Source organism: Meles meles, chromosome 13 (assembly GCF_922984935.1).
Source record: "Meles meles chromosome 13, mMelMel3.1 paternal haplotype, whole genome shotgun sequence".
Classification (NCBI taxonomy): Eukaryota; Metazoa; Chordata; class Mammalia; order Carnivora; family Mustelidae; genus Meles; species Meles meles.
In genome coordinates this window covers 47,244,097-47,262,189 of record NC_060078.1, presented here as the reverse complement: position 1 = coordinate 47,262,189, position 18,093 = coordinate 47,244,097, and the positions used below count along the sequence as shown (strand labels likewise).

At 45.1% G+C, this 18,093-nt stretch overlaps 1 protein-coding gene across 3 annotated transcripts in view; it reads right to left on the bottom strand.

Annotated features, from left to right (window-relative positions):
- Window positions 1–18,093, bottom strand: part of CHAT (choline O-acetyltransferase) — a 56,565-nt gene that overhangs the window by 29,717 nt on the left and 8,755 nt on the right. For all 3 annotated transcript variants that reach the window (XM_046027203.1, XM_046027204.1, XM_046027202.1), the window contains 2 exons: window positions 17,836–18,016; window positions 15,647–15,824 (listed from right to left, as the gene is read on the bottom strand). In XM_046027203.1, the coding sequence (XP_045883159.1) occupies window positions 15,647–15,824; window positions 17,836–18,016 (359 nt within the window). The remainder of the gene's footprint in view (window positions 1–15,646; window positions 15,825–17,835; window positions 18,017–18,093) is intronic.

Here is an 18,093-nt window from a genome sequence, read left to right as displayed (position 1 = left end):
AAATTCAGTATCTATTCATGATAAAATCCCAGAAAAATAAAAATAGAGGGGATCTTCCTCAACTTCATAAAGAACATCTGCGGAAAGGGCTATAGTTAACATCATTTTAAAGGCGAAAGATCGCATGCCTTTTCCCTAAGATCAGGAAAAAGAAAGGATATCCACTCGTACTACTGCTTTTTTTTAATCTTTTTAAAAAAATTTTTAAAAGATTTTGTTCATTTATTTGACAGACAGAGATCACAAGTAGTAGGCAGAGAGGCAGACACAGAGAGAGAAGGAAGCAGGTTCCCCGTGGAGCAGAGAGCCCGATGTGGGGCTCGATCCCAGAACCTTGGGATCGTGACCTGAGCCAAAGGCAGAGGCTTTAACCCACTGAGCCACCCAGGCACCCCCACTCATATTACTGTTATCCAACATAGTACCAGAAGTTCTGCCCAGTGCGATAAGGCAAGAAAAGGGAATTAAAAGGGATACAGATCAGAAGGGGAAAAAAATCTCTACTTTCACATGACATGATTGTTTGTGTACAAATTCTAAGGAATATACCAAAAACAAACAAACAAACAAACCAAAACCCCACCCCAAACATCCTAGAATGAATTAATGAGTTCAGCAAGTTTGCAAGATACAAGACAAACATACAAAGATCAATAGTATTTCTGTACACCAGGGACAAGGACATGAACACCAAAATTAAAAATATAATACCACTTACAACGATGCAAAACACTGAAACACTTCAGTGTATGTAACAAAAATGTACAAGGCTTGTATGCTGAAACTACAGAACACCAATGAAAGAAATCAAAGAAGATCTAAGTAAACGGAGAGATGTTGTGTTCAGGCATAGGAAGTCTCAACATGGTGCAGATGTAAATTCTCCCCAAACTGATACATGGGTTTAAGACTGCTGCCATAAAAATCCCAGCAAAACTTTTTGTAGGTATAGACAAGATTAGTCTAAAATTTATATGAAAGTCAGAATAGCTAAAATAATTTTGGAGAAGAATAAAGTTGAAGGAACCAGTATATTCAATTTTAAGACTTAGAGCTACATAACCAAGAATGTGTGGTATTGGCAGAAAGAGGAGCACAGAGATCAATGGAGGAGAATAGAAAACCTCAAAATGGACTCAAATAAAAATTCCTAACTGATTTTGACAAAGGCATTAAAGTAATTCAGTGTAGAAAGGATGGCCTTTTCAGCAAACGTTGCTGGAGCAGTTGGACACCTATAGGCAAAATAAATAAATAAAATTAAAATTAAATAAAAAAAGAAAGCCTGACTGTAAATCCTCACACCTTATGAACTATTTAATTAAAAAATAGATCATAAACTTAAATGTACCAATGTAACATCAATTTTTGGAAAAAATACAGGAGAAAATCTTTGGGATCTAGGGCAAGGCGAAGAATTCCTAGACTTGACATCAAATGCACGATTCACCAACGGAAAAACTGACAAATTGGACTTCATCAAAACTGAAAACATTTACTCAGTGAAACACCATGTTAAGAAGATGAAACTGTAAGTTACAGATTGGGAGGAAATATAGAACCACATAGCCAAGAAAGGGCTAGTAAAGAATATATAAACAACTCTCAGAATTCACAGTAAAACAACAACAACAACAACAAACTCTAAAACCCAAACCCAAACAATCTAATTAGAAAATGAGCAAAAGACGGGAAATGACATTTCACCAAAGCGGATCTGAAGATGGCAAATTAGCATATGAAAAGATACTCAACATCATTAGTCACTAGAAAAATGTAAGTTAAAACTACAATAAGATATCACTGCACACTGATGAGAAAGGCAAAATTAAGAAATAGTGACAACACCAAATGCTGGCAAGGTTGCAGAGAAACTGCATCTGATGGGAATATAAAGTGGTACAGCCAATCTGGAAAACATTTTAGCAGTTTCTTTAGAAACTAAACATGCAGATATCAATTCTACTCCTGGAATTTTTCCTAAAATGAAAACTTATGATCACACAAAAACATATGTATATATGTACACATATATGTACATACATAAACATATATGTATATATGTACATATATATGTGTATATATATAGTTTATATAATGTTTATAGTAGCTTTATTTGTAATAGCCAAAAAATAGGAACAACTCAGGAGTCCTTCAATGGATGAATGATATCACCCATTGTAATACACCCATACCAAGGAATAAAAAGGAATGAACTATTGACATATGGGACAATGTGGATTAATCTTCAGAGGATTATGTCAAGTGAAAAAAAAGAAAGCCAGGCTCAGAAGGTTATATACCATATGATTCCATTTATACAACATTCTTAAGGCAATAACATTATAGAAATGAAGACAGATTCCTGGTTGCTGGGGATTAAGGAGGGATGGGGTTGGAATGGACATGGGTGTGGCTATGAAAGTCAATAGGAGGGGTCCTTGGGAGGATGGGAATGATCTGTTTGTAGACTGCATCAATGTCAATATTGTGATGTTGTACTGGAGTTTTATAAGATGTTGGCACTAGGAGAAAAAGGATATGGGGGAGATTATTTCTTATAAGGGTGTGTGCATCTACAATTATCCCCAAATAAGTTTAACTTAATTAAAAAAAAAAAAGAAAAACACCTTCCAGAACTAAGCATTGCTCTTTCTTCTGGGCTTGAAACACCCTGCCCACAAAGGCAGATTTAAAGAGCTATCATACTTGGAGAATTAGGAGAGGGGTGGTAAGTGGAGAAGGGCGGGAGATAAAAATGAAACAAAGCAAAGCAAAACAAACAAACAAAAACCCCACCTCCCACTCACTTTGAACCCCAAATATCATAAAATGGAAAGTGTGGGCCAGAGAGAGGGCCACGGGGGAGAAATGAAACAAAAGAGTGTGTGGCATCGTGGGCAGCCCAGGGGACGCAAAGGAGCAGCTCAGAGTTAATAAGGGTTAGGGTTCCAAGGCAGGAATCCAGGCTATTCAGTCTGAGGCCACGGGTCACTGTCACTGATGGAATGGATTCAACAGGTGCCCATGTGTAGTCTACCAGATTTTTCCAGAGAGGCTGTGAGCCTCGGACAAACCATCTCCACAGTGTTTCCCCAAATCTAATTAAGAGTTAATTCTTTAGCGAACAGCCTCGGTGCGCCAGGGACCAGACCACCTGCTTTGCAGCCCCTCTGCAACCCCTTGGTCCTAGCCACTGGGCAAGGCGACCACCTCCATGTCCTAGCCTAGAAGCCAGCTCCAGGGCCCAGCGAGGAGGGCCAGGGCAAGCCCAGGTCTCTTGCCACAGGCCACATGCCTCTCCCTGTCTGGAGGCCCTCAAAACACAGGAGTCCTCATGCTTCCACTGTGGGAGGCAGACAATGGCCCCAGAAATGCCTCCCACCCTCCCCAACCCCCACCCTGGAGGAAAGAAAACAGCATTCAGCCTCAGGAGCCCAGGAGGTATTTCTGGGCCAATTAAATCAGAGACGCTGTTATTGCTAATGTGTAATTGGTTTTAAAATCAGCAGACTTGCCTATCTCTGGATGACAATATTTAAGTAGCAAAATGCCCATCCCGAGCGGTTCTTGTAAACCATGACCAAGGCCTTCTCCAGACGCAGCGCCTTCTGTCAGCTCCCTCCTTGAAGGCAGTGGCTCAGCTCTAATTGGCTGCTGGGGATAAATATTTACGGTGCTGTGTAAACACAAGCATCTGCCTGAAGTCAGCTCCCAGGATCTCCATGCAGCACCCAGGAAAGCCAGCAGGCTCCGGGTGGGGGGAGGGGGGTGCCAGCTCTCTGAGCTGGCTATTCTTTTCCTACAAATTGACAAGCGCTGTAGTCTTCCAGACTCAGGGCCGAATATCTAATTAAATTTGCAGACCAGGATAACAGTGTTGGTCCTCCTGGGTTCAGGAAGGCCACAGTTTCGAGGCTCTGCAGAGAGGGAGGTCCTGCGAAGTTATGGATTCCCTTCCTGAGGCCTCAAATCCTGCCCTGCCTGCGAGCCCTGAGGATCTTAGGCTTGGGAGACAAAGATAACCTCATTCCATCACTGACCGCCTCCAAGGGTGAAGACTAGCTCAACCTGCTGGAGACGGAGCCACCTATGTTTTGTGGGGCTGAATCCCCACCTCAAGGGTTATACTGAAGACTCAGAGCAACAAGGGACAGAAAGGGCCCCGGGTAAGGCCAGCATCACGGAAGACCTGCATGCACAGTAGCTGCTAATTTAATATCTGCTTAAGTTGGTCTCAACCTGGGCTGACCATGAAGGTGCTTTAAAAATACAGATTCCTGGGGCACCTGGGTGGCTCAGTGTTTAAGTGTCTGCCTTTGGCTCAGGTCATGATCCCGGGGTCCTGGGATCGAGCCCCGCATCAGCCTCCCTGCTTGGTAGGAAGCCTGATTCTCCCTCTCCCATTCCCCCTGCTTGTGTTCCCTCTCTCGCTGTGTCTCTCTCTCTGTCAAATAAATAAAATCTTAAAAAAAAAAATACAGATTTCTTGGCCTCATCCCAATCCCACTGGAAAATCCCTGGGGCCCCATAATCTTTATTTTAGGGGTTCTCCATATGACCCTGATTTGTGAGCCAGCCCCAGTCACAGCCAGCTCAACCCACCTGGGCGTAGCCTCATGTTCTCCTTGACAGGAAGCCCTTCTAAGCTATGACAGGCACAGGGGATAAGATCCCCAAATTCCCTCAGGACTCCTGTTGGAGACACTCCTTTGGTTTTATCCTGTCCACTCTTGTCCTGACAATTCTGTTTATGCCGGGTCTCCCCAACAAGACCACAGGCCTCTGGAGGAGCAGTGATGGTCCTGCCAGATCTCTTAGCCCTTGGACCCCTAAGAGCCTGTTCTGTGTTGGCTGTGGATGATTAGGCTGCAGATAGAGATGATGATACACTCACTTGTCCTGCACCACATTCTCAGAGAGCTCTGTGTGAGCAGTGCTGGGGCCACAGGGGGCGGAGGGAGCACTGGGTGAAGGGGGGAGCCTGGGTTTTATAGCAGACAGCTGGTCCACTGTCCTGTGAGCTCCACCCTCCCAATGTCACGGCACAGGTTCAGGCTGGGGAGCCGGTGGGCCGACAGAGGGAGATGCTTTGGTTGGGGAGCAGAGTGAAGGATCAGGGACAGTCTCTCTAGGGAGAAAGCGTGGATAAAATCAATTTCCCCGCTGGTTGTCAGGGGACCCTATGAGAATTCAGATTTTGTCTGAGCTCAGATGGCTCAGTCCAGACCTCCACCGGGTCAACAGGAGCTCACCTTGGTCAAGAAAGCTCCTGCTGGACAACAACTGCCTGGGCCAGTCAGACCCCTAACCCAGCCCCTATGACCACACCTGGAACCAGGAGAGTACCTTCCCAGAGGTTGAGGATTTGGGAGCATTCTGTGCAATGATGACCACCATCCCCGGGTCTTTGGCTGGCACTCCCATGCCCTGCTGCTCTAGTGTCCCCTGTGTGGACTCATCCTTCACCCCCGCAGCCTTTCCCCCTTCGTGAACACTTCATGAAGTCTGAGTAGGGATGGCGGGTCCCCTTGCACTGCTAATCTCTTCTGAGAGCGTTCTGTTCACCTGCCTCACCAGGAGGGGGGCACCCCCTGAGGGACACACTTCCTGTGACCTCTCCAGGAGACTATTTTCCTTCACGCTCATGCACCCTGGGGTCCAGTGGGGTTGGTGGTGTTCTTCTCTCTGTCCCTGCGCCTGTGCGGCTCCTCCCTGCTTTTCCTTTGAAGCCACAGCTCTTAGTCTTCCACCTTCCCATCCCCATCGTCATTGCCCCCCCATGTTGCCGCATTCCCCTGATGTCCTCACAACTCCCCATCATGCAAGTCTGGGCACCCGGTTCACCTTCTTCCTCCCCATCACCACTCCAGCCCTCATTCCTGCAGTCTGTGTGGAGGACCCAGCCCACGTGCACCCTCCTCTCTCAGCCCCTTGGTCTCCCCCCTTTCAGATTCCAACACTATAACCAGTCCTTTGCCATACCTTCACCTTCTCTCCCTCGGATATGTTCTCCAACCAAGGCTGAACCTGGTGACCCACCTTCTCTTTGCCTGAACCTGAGGCAACAAATTGCAAAACAAAGCTAATTAATTTCTCCTAAAATGTATGACCTCCAAGCCCTTAAATATGAGCTCAACAGAGTCCGTAAATCTCATCAAGTTTTCCAAGAGGCTATTTCTTGTGTTCTCTTTTGTCTTAGAATGCTACTGGTGCCTCTCTCGGCTCATGGCCATTGCTCTGCTGATCTGAGACCAGAAGCCATCAGTCAGGAACTGCCTCACATTCCCACCACCATGACCGCATGCCCAGGTTTCAGTTTTCCCTGTACCAACCAAAGGCCTCTTATTCTTTGGCTTGCATTTCCTTTTGCCTTTGCAAGAACCCCATGCCTCCATTCATCTCCTTTGTCCTCATTAATAATTTCTCCTATTGGAGTACTTCCATAGACTTGTCTGCATACAACCACGCACTTGCTTCTCCGACTAAAGACACTTCTCTTGACTCCCATCCTCTCCTAGCAACCGCCTCATTTTCCTGCTCTTTTAATACCAAAATACCTGAGAGGGGAGGAGTCAAGATGGCGGAGAAGTAGCAGCCTGAGACTACATCAGGTAGCAGGAGATCAGCTCGATAGCTTATCTAAACATTGCAAACACCTACAAATCCAACGGGAGAGCGAAGAGAAGAAGAACAGCAACTCCAGAAACAGAAAATCAACCACTTTCTGAAAGGTAGGACTGGCAGAGAAGTGAATCTAAAACGACGGGAAGATAGACCACGGGGGGAGGGGCCGGCTCCCGGCAAGCAGCGGAGCAACGGAGCACAAAATCAGGATTTTTAAAAGTCTGTTCCACTGAGGGACATTGCTCCAGGGGCTAAACCGGGGTGAAGCCCATGCGGGGCCAGCGTGGCCCCAGGCCCCGCAGGGTCACAGAAGGATCGGGGGTGTCAGAGTGTCGGAGAGCTCGCAGGTATTAGAACGGAGAAGCCGGCTGCAGAGACAGAGCCGAGGACTGAACTCTCAGCTCAGGGTTACCTTGAACTGGTCGCGGGCTGGGTGAGCTCGGAGCGTGGCTAGAGGCTGGGGATACGGGAGTGATTGGGTGCTGTCCTCTGGGGGCGCACTGAGGAGTGGGGCCCCAGGCTCTCGGTTCCTCGGGGCCGGAGACTGGGAGGCCGCCATTTTCATTCCCGTCCTCCGGAACTCTACGGAAAGCGTTCAGGTAACAGAAGCTCCCAAAAGCGAACCCGAGCAGATTACTTAGTCCAGCCGCCGGTAAGGGCGGTGCAATCCCGCCTCGGGCAAAGACACTTGAGAGTCACTACAACAGGCCCCTCCCCCAGAAGATCAATAAAATATCCAGCCAGGACGAAGTTCATCTATCAAGGAGAAAGCAGATTCAATTCCTAAGACAGCAGAGCAATTCCAGAGGAGGAGAAAGCAAAGCACGAAACTCATGGCTTTCTCCCCATGATTCTTTAGTCTTGCGGCTACTTCAATTTTTTTTTCTCTTTTCAATTTTTTTTCTTTTTTCAATTTTTTTTTCTTTTTTCTTTTTTCTTCTTCTGCTAAATTTTTTAAAACTTTTACCTTTTTTTAACGTTTTTTGACTAGTTCATCTAAATATATATATTTTTTCTTTCTTTTTTATATTTTTTTATTTGTTTTATTTTTAAAATTTTTTTTTCTTTTTTTTTCAGAACCTGTTTTTATCCCCTTTCTCCCCCCCACAATTTGGGGTCTCTTCTGATTTGGTTACAGCGCATTTTTCCGGGGTCTTTGCCACCCTTTTAGTAGTTTATTTGCTCCTTCATATCCTCTTATCTGGACAAAATGACAAGGCAGAAAAAATCACCACAAACAAAAGAACAAGAGACAGTACCGAAGGCTAGGGACCTAATCAACACAGACATGGGTAATATGTCAGATCAAGAGTTCAGAATGACGATTCTGAACATTCTAGCCGGGCTCGAAAAAGGCATGGAAGATATTAGAGAAACCCTCTCTGGAGATATTAAAGCCCTTTCTGGAGAAATTAAAGAACTAAAATCTAACCAAGTTGAAATCAAAAAAGCTATTAATGAGGTGCAATCAAAAATGGAGGCTCTCACTGCTAGGATAAATGAGGCAGAAGAAAGAATTAGTGATATAGAAGACCAAATGACAGAGAATAAGGAAGCCGAGCAAAAGAGGGACAAACAGCTACTGGACCATGAGGGGAGAATTCGAGAGATAAGTGACACCATAAGACGAAACAACATTAGAATAATTGGGATTCCAGAAGAAGAAGAAACAGAGAGGGGAGCAGAAGGTCTATTGGAGAGAATCATTGGAGAGAATTTCCCTAATATGGCAAAGGGAACAAGCATTAAAATCCAGGAGATGCAGAGAACCCCCCTCAAAGTCAACAAGAATAGGTCCACACCCCATCACCTAATAGTAAAATTGACAAGTCTTAGTGACAAAGAGAAAATCCTGAAAGCAGCCCGAGAAAAGAAGTCTGTAACATACAATGGTAAAAATATTAGATTGGCGGCAGACTTATCCACAGAGACCTGGCAGGCCAGAAAGAGCTGGCATGATATATTCAGAGCACTCAACGAGAAAAACATGCAGCCAAGAATACTCTATCCAGCTAGGCTATCATTGAAAATAGAAGGAGAGATCAAAAGCTTCCAGGACAAACAAAAACTGAAAGAATTTGCAAACACCAAACCAGCTCTACAGGAAATATTGAAAGGGGTCCTCTAAGCAAAGAGAGAGCCTAAAAGTAGTAGATCAGAAAGGTACAGAGACAATATACAGTAACAGTCACCTTACAGGCTAATAATGGCACTAAATTCATATCTCTCAATAGTTACCCTGAATGTTAATGGGCTAAATGTCCCAATCAAAAGACACAGGGTATCAGAATGGATAAAAAACCAAAACCCATCAGTATGTTGCCTACAAGAAACTCATTTTAGACGCGAAGACACCTCCAGATTTAAAGTGAGGGGGTGGAAAACAATTTACCATGCTAATAGGCATCAGAAGAAAGCTGGGGTGGCAATCCTTATATCAGATCAATTAGATTTTAAGCCAAAGACTATAATAAGAGATGAGGAAGGACACTATATCCTACTCAAAGGGTCTGTCCAACAAGAAGATCTAACAATTTTAAATATCTATGCCCCTAACATGGGAGCAGCCAACTATATAAACCAATTAATAACAAAATTAAAGAAACACATCAATAATAATACAATAATAGTAGGGGACTTGAACACTCCCCTCACTGAAATGGACAGATCATCCAAGCAAAAGATCAACAAGGAAATAAAGGCCTTAAATGACACACTGGACCAGATGGACATCACAGATATATTCAGAACATTTCATCCCAAAGCAACAGAATACACATTCTTCTCTAGTGCACATGGAACCTTCTCCAGAATAGATCACATCCTGGGTCACAAATCAGGTCTCAACCGGTCTCAAAAGATTAGGATTATTCCCTGCATATTTTCAGACCACAATGCTCTGAAGCTAGAACTCAATCACAAGAGGAAAGCTGGAATGAACCCAAATACATGGAGACTAAACAGCATCCTTCTAAAGAATGAATGGGTTAACCAGGAAATTAAAGAAGAATTGAAAAAATTCATGGAAACAAATGATAATGAAAACACAACAGTTCAAAATCTGTGGGACACAGCAAAGGCAGTCCTGAGAGGAAAATATATAGCGGTACAAGCCTTTCTCAAGAAACAAGAAAGGTCTCAAGTACACAACCTAACCCTACGTGTAAAGGAGCTGGAGAAAGAACAAGAAAGAAACCCTAAACCCAGCAGGAGAAGAGAAATCATAAAGATCAGAGCAGAAATCAACGAAATAGAAACCAAAAAAACAATAGAAAAAATCAATGAAACTAGGAGCTGGTTCTTTGAAAGAATCAATAAGATTGATAAACCCCTGGCCAGACTCATCAAAAAGAAAAGAGGAAGGACCCAAATCAATAAAATCATGAATGAAAGAGGAGAGATCACAACTAACACCAAAGAAATACAGACAATTATAAGAACATACTATGAGCAACTCTACGCCAACAAATTGGACAATCTGGAAGAAATGGATGCATTCCTAGAGACATATAAACTACCACAACTGAACCAGGAAGAAATAGAAAACCTGAACAGGCCCATAACCAGTAAGGAGATTGAAACAGTCATCAAAAATCTCCAAACAAACAAAAGCCCAGGGCCAGACGGCTTCCCAGGGGAATTCTACCAAACATTTAAAGAAGAACTAATTCCTATTCTCCTGAAACTGTTCCAAAAAATAGAGATGGAAGGAAAACTTCCAAACTCATTTTATGAGGCCAGCATCACCTTGATCCCAAAACCAGACAAGGATCCCACCAAAAAAGAGAACTACAGACCAATATCCTTGATGAACACAGACGCAAAAATTCTCACCAAAATACTAGCCAATAGGATTCAACAGTACATTAAAAGGATTATTCACCACGATCAAGTGGGATTTATTCCAGGGCTGCAGGGTTGGTTCAACATCCGCAAATCAATCAATGTGATACAACACATTAATAAAAGAAAGAACAAGAACCATATGATACTCTCCATAGATGCTGAAAAAGCATTTGACAAAGTACAGCATCCCTTCCTGATCAAAACTCTTCAAAGTGTGGGGATAGAGGGCACATACCTCAATATTATCAAAGCCATCTATGAAAAACCCACCGCAAATATCATTCTCAATGGAGAAAAACTGAAAGCTTTTCCGTTAAGGTCAGGAACACGGCAGGGATGTCCATTATCACCACTGCTATTCAACATAGTACTAGAAGTCCTAGCCTCAGCAATCAGACAACAAAAAGAAATTAAAGGCATCCAAATTGGTAAGGAAGAAGTCAAACTATCACTCTTCACAGATGATATGATACTATATGTGGAAAACCCAAAAGACTCCACTCCAAAACTGCTAGAACTTGTCCAGGAATTCAGTAAAGTGTCAGGATATAAAATCAATGCACAGAAATCAGTTGCATTTCTGTACACCAACAACAAGACTGAAGAAAGAGAAATTAAGGAGTCAATCCCATTTACAATTGTACCCAAAACTATAAGATACCTAGGAATAAACCTAACCAAAGAGGCTAAGAATCTATACACAGAAAATTATAAAGTACTCATGAAAGAAATTGAGGAAGACACAAAAAAATGGAAAAATGTTCCATGCTCCTGGATTGGAAGAATAAATATTGTGAAAATGTCTATGCTACCTAAAGCAATCTACACATTTAATGCAATCCCTATCAAAATACCATCCATTTTTTTCAAAGAAATGGAACAAATAATCCTAAAATTTATATGGAACCAGAAAAGACCTCGAATAGCCAAAGGAATATTGAAGAACAAAGCCAAAGTTGGTGGCATCACAATTCCGGACTTCAAGCTCTATTACAAAGCTGTCATCATCAAGACAGCATGGTACTGGCACAAAAACAGACACATAGATCAATGGAACAGAATAGAGAGCCCAGAAATCGACCCTCAACTCTATGGTCAACTAATCTTCGACAAAGCAGGAAAGAATGTCCAATGGAAAAAAGACAGCCTCTTCAATAAATGGTGCTGGGAAAATTGGACAGCCACATGCAGAAAAATGAAATTGGACCACTTCCTTACACCACACACGAAAATAGACTCCAAATGGATGAAGGACCTCAATGTGAGAAAGGAATCCATCAAAATCCTTGAGGAGAATGCAGGCAGCAACCTCTTCGACCTCAGCCGTAGCAACATCTTCCTAGGAACAACGGCAAAGGCAAGGGAAGCAAGGGCAAAAATGAACTGTTGGGATTTCATCAAGATCAAAAGCTTTTGCACAGCAAAGGAAACAGTTAACAAAACCAAAAGACAACTGACAGAATGGGAGAAGATATTTGCAAACGACATATCAGATAAAGGGCTAGTATCCAAAATCTATAAGGAACTTAGCAAACTCAACACCCCAAGAACAAACAATCCAATCAAGAAATGGGCAGAGGACATGAACAGACATTTCTGCAAAGAAGACATCCAGATGGCCAACAGACACATGAAAAATTGCTCCACGTCACTCGGCATCAGGGAAATACAAATCAAAACCACAATGAGATATCACCTCACACCAGTCAGAATGGCTAAAATTAACAAGTCAGGAAATGACAGATGCTGGAGAGGATGTGGAGAAAGGGGAACCCTCCTCCACTGTTGGTGGGAATGCAAGCTGGTCCAACCACTCTGGAAAACAGCATGGAGGTTCCTCAAAATGTTGAAAATAGAACTACCCTATGACCCAGCAATTGCACTACTGGGTATTTACCCTAAAGATACAAACATAGTGATCCGAAGGGGCACGTGTACCCGAATGTTTATAGCAGCAATGTCTACAATAGCCAGACTATGGAAAGAACCTAGATGTCCATCAACAGATGAATGGGTAAAGAAGATGTGGTATATATACACAATGGAATACTATGCAGCCATCAAAAGAAATGAAATCTTGCCATTTGCGACGACGTGGATGGAACTAGAGCGTATCATGCTTAGTGAAATAAGTCAATCGGAGAAAGACAACTATCATATGATCTCCCTGATATGAGGACATGGAGAAGCAACATGGGGGGGCAGGGGGATAGGAGAAGAATAAATGAAACAAGATGGGATTGGGAGGGAGACAAACCATAAATGACTCTTAATCTCACAAAACAAACTGGGGGTTGCTGGGGGGAGGTGGGATTGGGAGAGGGGGAGGGGGCTATGGACATTGGGGAGGGGAGGCGAACCATAAGAGACTATGGACTTTGAAAAACAACCTGAGGGTTTTGAAGGGTCAGGGGTGGGAGGTTGGGGGAACAGGTGGTGGGTAATGGGGAGGGCACGTTTTGCATGGAGCACTGGGTGTTGTGCAAAAAGAATGAATACTGTTACGCTGAAAAAATAAATAAAATGGGAAAAAAAAAGAAAAAGAAAAAGTAAAAAAAAAAAAATTAAATTAAATACCAAAATACCTGAAAAGAGTTATCCACGCTTAACTGATCCTACTCATTGACAGTCTCATCAACAATTTCTTCCTGCTGTTGGATCACACCCATTAGCATACAATCATTCATCCTTCCTACTCCTGTGTCTGGTCTTGGTGAAAGTTACTGGTAACTTAGGGTGGCCAAGCTCTGAGTCTCCTCTCTGTCCAGCTCTTCCTTGAGCTCTGAGCAGCATTCCAAGTGGCTGGCCGCTTCCTCTTTCCCTTTGGACCTTCATGACTCATCTCCTGGTTTGCTCCTGACTTCACAGGCTGCTCTTTCTCAATCCGCTTTGCATCTTTTCCTACCTGACCTCCAAGGACCCATTCCGCTGTTTCTAGATGATCTCACCCAGGTCCATGACTTTAAATATCACTTATGTGCTGATGTCTCTCAAATTTATGTCTCCGTACTGACCTCTCTCTTGAGCTCATCTTGAGCTCCAGACACATAGATCTAATTTGACATCTCCACTTAGATGACTCAAGGCATCTCAAACCTGACATACTTAGAAAGGACTTCATTCTGTAGTCTCTTCACCAACCTGGTTCCCGTCACAGGGAAATCACCATTTAGCATGCTCGAATCAAAAATCTAGGAATCTCTCTCACTTTTCTATTCCTCCGTGTCCCTTCTCTTTTGCAATATATCTGGACCCCACTCACGTCTTTCATCTTTACTCTCCAGCCTGGTCCAAGTTGCCGCCATCTTTCACATCTATAGTGAAATCCTTTCCTAAATGATTTCCTCTCTGCAGACCGGGTCTGCTCTGGGGAGGAGGGCTCTGAGGAGGGTTGGTTTCCTGCTGTGCCGATGACAGTCAGTGCCAACCACAATAATCAGATCTCTGAAGAGAAAGCGTGTGGGCCCCTCCTCTCTGTCATGCTGCCGTCAGAAACGGCACTTCCATTCAGGAAGCCAGATCAAGTGCCATTAACAAAGTAATTCCGATTAGCACAGCCCAAGCACTTAAGTCTCAAGGCAGTCCTGGTCAGTCCTGCAGGGAGATGGCTTGGTCTGCTAATAAAGTGGAAACTGTATTGGAAGCAGAGGGGACTGTCTGATGCTGTCTCTGTCCCTGGAGGGGAGAGGAGTGGGATTTGATTACACCATGGTCTCCTGAGGGAATTAACTCACTTTCCAACAAGAAGTTATTAATTCTCCAACTTGGCGGTTAGGTCTGTGAGGACAGGTTCGGCTTTCACACCCCGCTGTGGTCCGTGCAGTCCCCGATTTAGGACTGAGCATTCCGCAGGTGCCCCATGGTTGAAGGAAAAATCATTAACTGGTAGGGAGGCAACAAGTCTGGGGCCTGCTATCATTTGTCACCCTCCGCTCTTTTATTTAACAGATATGACTGGGACCCCACTGTGTTTGGCACAGCAGATTAGAAAGTTAATCCAAACAGATAAGGCCCCTGTTCTCCTCAGACACTAGGAAAAGGAGGCAGGTAATCATAAACAAATGAGAAGCTGACTTCAGAGAGTGACAAGGGCAATTAGTATAAGACAGCAGGACAAGGTGACAGAGTGTGTTGAGTGGGGGATGCCCTAGGGGGCCTGAGGCAGTGACACCTGAGCTGAGTCCCACCTCTTCCAATGAAGCCTTTCACAGGCCTCCCAAGTGAAAGGGCCCCCTCCTCTTGCTGAAGTCCTAGAGCACTTTTTGGGGACCTGCTGTCTCTATTGCTTTACATGGGTGGCTGCTGCATCACTGTGTACTTGAGTCTGTGCCCCCCGCCCCCACCCCATGCCTTCCCTTCCCCCGTCCAATGGCTGCTCGGGGGCAGGGGCTTCCTCCTCTCTGCCTCTGCCTCCTAACTTTCCAAGCCTCGCCCAGATCCTCAGCCGACAGACACTCCGGGGAGTCAGAACGGACACCGGGCTGAACGAGAGCCCGAGATGCACATGGAGGTCCACAGAAGCCTTCCCTCTTATCCTGGACTCTCTAATTAGGCAAGGAGGGAAAATACTGCATCCAATTCCTGGGAATAGGACTGGTTTTGGATTTGAAAATGAGTTTCCAGAAGGATGACTTAAAATTTTTAAGGTTATTACCAGCTTTCTTATGGGAATGCTTAGAAATCTTCCTAAGAGCAGCAACCAGCCAGAAGGATAGAACAGCCTGAAGGTGAAAAGTTCTAGGACCGAGGCAGTGAACCACCCTCCCAGAGCTGGGCTCTGTCCCATATCTCCATGTGACAGCTCTGCCAGTGACTCAGACCCTTAAAGTGGGTACCATCCCTGCCCACCAGTATATCACAACTGCTTAATTGTAGCCAGCCTTCCTCCAGCTCAAAACCTTCCCTCCCTCAATATTCCCAGACATCCCAGGATTTCAGTGCTAATCATTCAGGAAGCTAGAACATTGCCGGATGAAATATGAGGGTACAAAAGGTGCCGTCAGCCCCCGGGTGCCTCAGCCCATGTACTGTCGGGTCCTGAGTTGGAGGGAGGCCTGAGCTCTCCATGCTATGGCAAATGGGGATGAGGCATGGTGCCCGAACCTGGAGGAAGGAAAGCCAATGGGCATGAAGATGAGATGAGCGTGGAGACGCACTGGGCACTGCTGCTAACCTTTCACGAGGACCGTCCTGGCCTCAGCCCACTCGCTCCTCCCTTCTGACGTCAGCAGGCCGATTGGAGGCAAGCGTTCATCCTCGTTGGAAGCCATTTTGACTATCTTTCTCAACTGAGTGAACAGATCCCCCTCACTGAGACGGCGGAAATTAATGACAACATCCAAGACAAAGAACTGTGGGGGAAACAGGTCAAACACGTCACTCATGGCAGCCAGCCCAAGGTGAAGGGCCTTCACTGAGCCTTCACACGTGAGCGCAGGTGGGGGATACTCGGGCCCAGGGATCTCAAGGTATGTGATGGCTCTGAACGGTCACAAGTTGGGGACCCAGCCAATGCTGTCAGCTGTGCTGGACTCCAAGCTTGCCCAAATCAAAGAAGGCAGATTAAACTTAGCTCAAATAAAACATCCTTCTGTGGTTCTTACTTTGTGTGGGGAATTAAATATAAATTTGCACCATGGTTATTGGAGGGCAGTGTCTGTCCAAACTAAAAACGTGTGTTCCTTATGATTCAGCAATTACTCCTCTATATGCATATTTTAGACTAAGGCTTGGAGAAACATATACTCTTGTGCCTCGAAGAGAAGTGAAGGAGTGTGCACATAAGCCATATTTGCAATAGCAACATGGTAGAGAATGCCCAAGTGTTTTCCAGTAGTGGAACAGCTAAGTCAAATGTGGCGCATTTGTCTAGTGCACGTCCACTCAGCAGTTAACCGGAATGAACTAGCTCTAGATACGGCTACAGAGATAGAACTCAAACACAACGGAAGCAGAGGAAAAAAGGCAAGTCATCAAATAATATGCAGAGGAAGATTAAAATGAAAAACAACATGCAAAAGTTCTATCCCTATATGTGTACATATACATGTGTCCATGCGTGTGTTCCGAGGGAGGTGTGTGAGCTGTCATTTAGTAGCTCTGAAGCTGAAGTCTTGGGCTTCATGAAAGGTCTTATTCCAGCCCCAAGTTGTGATCCCTTTTCTGCCAGTTGATCTGAGAACCTGGTCTCATGCCCTGATCAGCATAAGCATGGCCTAGTGCAGGGCAGGGGCCTTGAGGGCTTTTCTGGAATGGACGAATACTGCAGCATATGGGGGCTGGGAAATACTAGATTGATGTTTTAATGAAAATGGAAAAAAGTTCTTGTTTGTATCCAAACTTCCAGGTGGGCTTCTGGTGGGAAGAGCCAACCTAGGATGGCAGACTTTCCCTGAGCATCTATCAATGACTGCAAATGTCAGGAGAGCCCAAGAGAAAACGTGGTGGCATGAATAGCTGGGGGATCTTTGGGTAGGCGTTAAACTTGGGTTTTAGCAAAAAACAACAATAACAAATGAACAAACAAAGAAAACACACCAAAAACCAACAACACCAAACAAAAAACCCACCAAAACTCAAAAGCAAACAAACAAAAAACAAAACAAACAAACAAACAAACAAAAAACCCCACAAAAATCCAAAACCAAAACACCCTAAAACAGCTTTTTGTCAGATGAAATAATTAGGGGGAGGCTCAGCATAGAATCTATAAATAGTCTGGTGGGCACTGGTAAGGGGCCAAGGGTCCTTATGCTCAGCCTGTCCTCTTGGTCCTCATGGGTCCTTGTGGGTTCCCGGAAGCCAGTGTGAAGTCCTGGGCTACTAGGAGGTGGGGCGTAAGCAGGGGGCACTGGCCAGGTCTGCGAGGCCTTCTCAGCCTTGGACAGGCTGCTCAGCTCTTCTGTCAGATGGGATTCCAAGCCCTTCTGCGAGCCACTTATAGAATCAGGCAGGATGAATACATCTAAGTGGCGAGCTTACAGCCTAGACATGGAGACAGTCCGTCTGTAAAGCTGTCCATCTGTCTGCATGTGGTCTCCAGGAAGGCCACCGCCTGGGTGATTCATGAGGAGCGGCTGAGGCCCTGCTGGGTCTCATGAAGACCCCACCATCCATCCGGACCAGCCGACCTGGCTGGTCAGGGCCAAAATGGGAGCCCATGGAAGTCATTCTCAATCGATGACTCTCCTCGTTCTTAAAATCCAGCTCAAGGGAGAGAAGTGGGACCTCCTGGGAGTCAAGAGAACCCGCTCTGTCCTAGCTCACTGTGTGCCTCCAAGGGCTGAGCACCCTTGGTGAAGTCGGACTGGTACTCCTGTGCCCTCCCCAGCTGGAGATGCTGCAGCAGAGAGGGCCACTTACCTGGTTGCAGCAGGCCACGATGACGTGCTCTGGCTCGGGCATGACACTGCTCTTCTGGGCCACCAGTGTGTCCTGTGTGTGGCCAGGGAGCCGGTAGGAGGAGAAGAGCCCATAGTATTGCTTCATACAGAGCGGCTGCCCCGACAGCTGGCCCTTGGCACAGTCGGTGGGGATGGAGTGGCTGGAGAGCAGGGAGGGAGGAAGGGATTGGAATTGGTGCTATTTGACTCGATTTGGCAAAGCAGGGCACAAAACCCA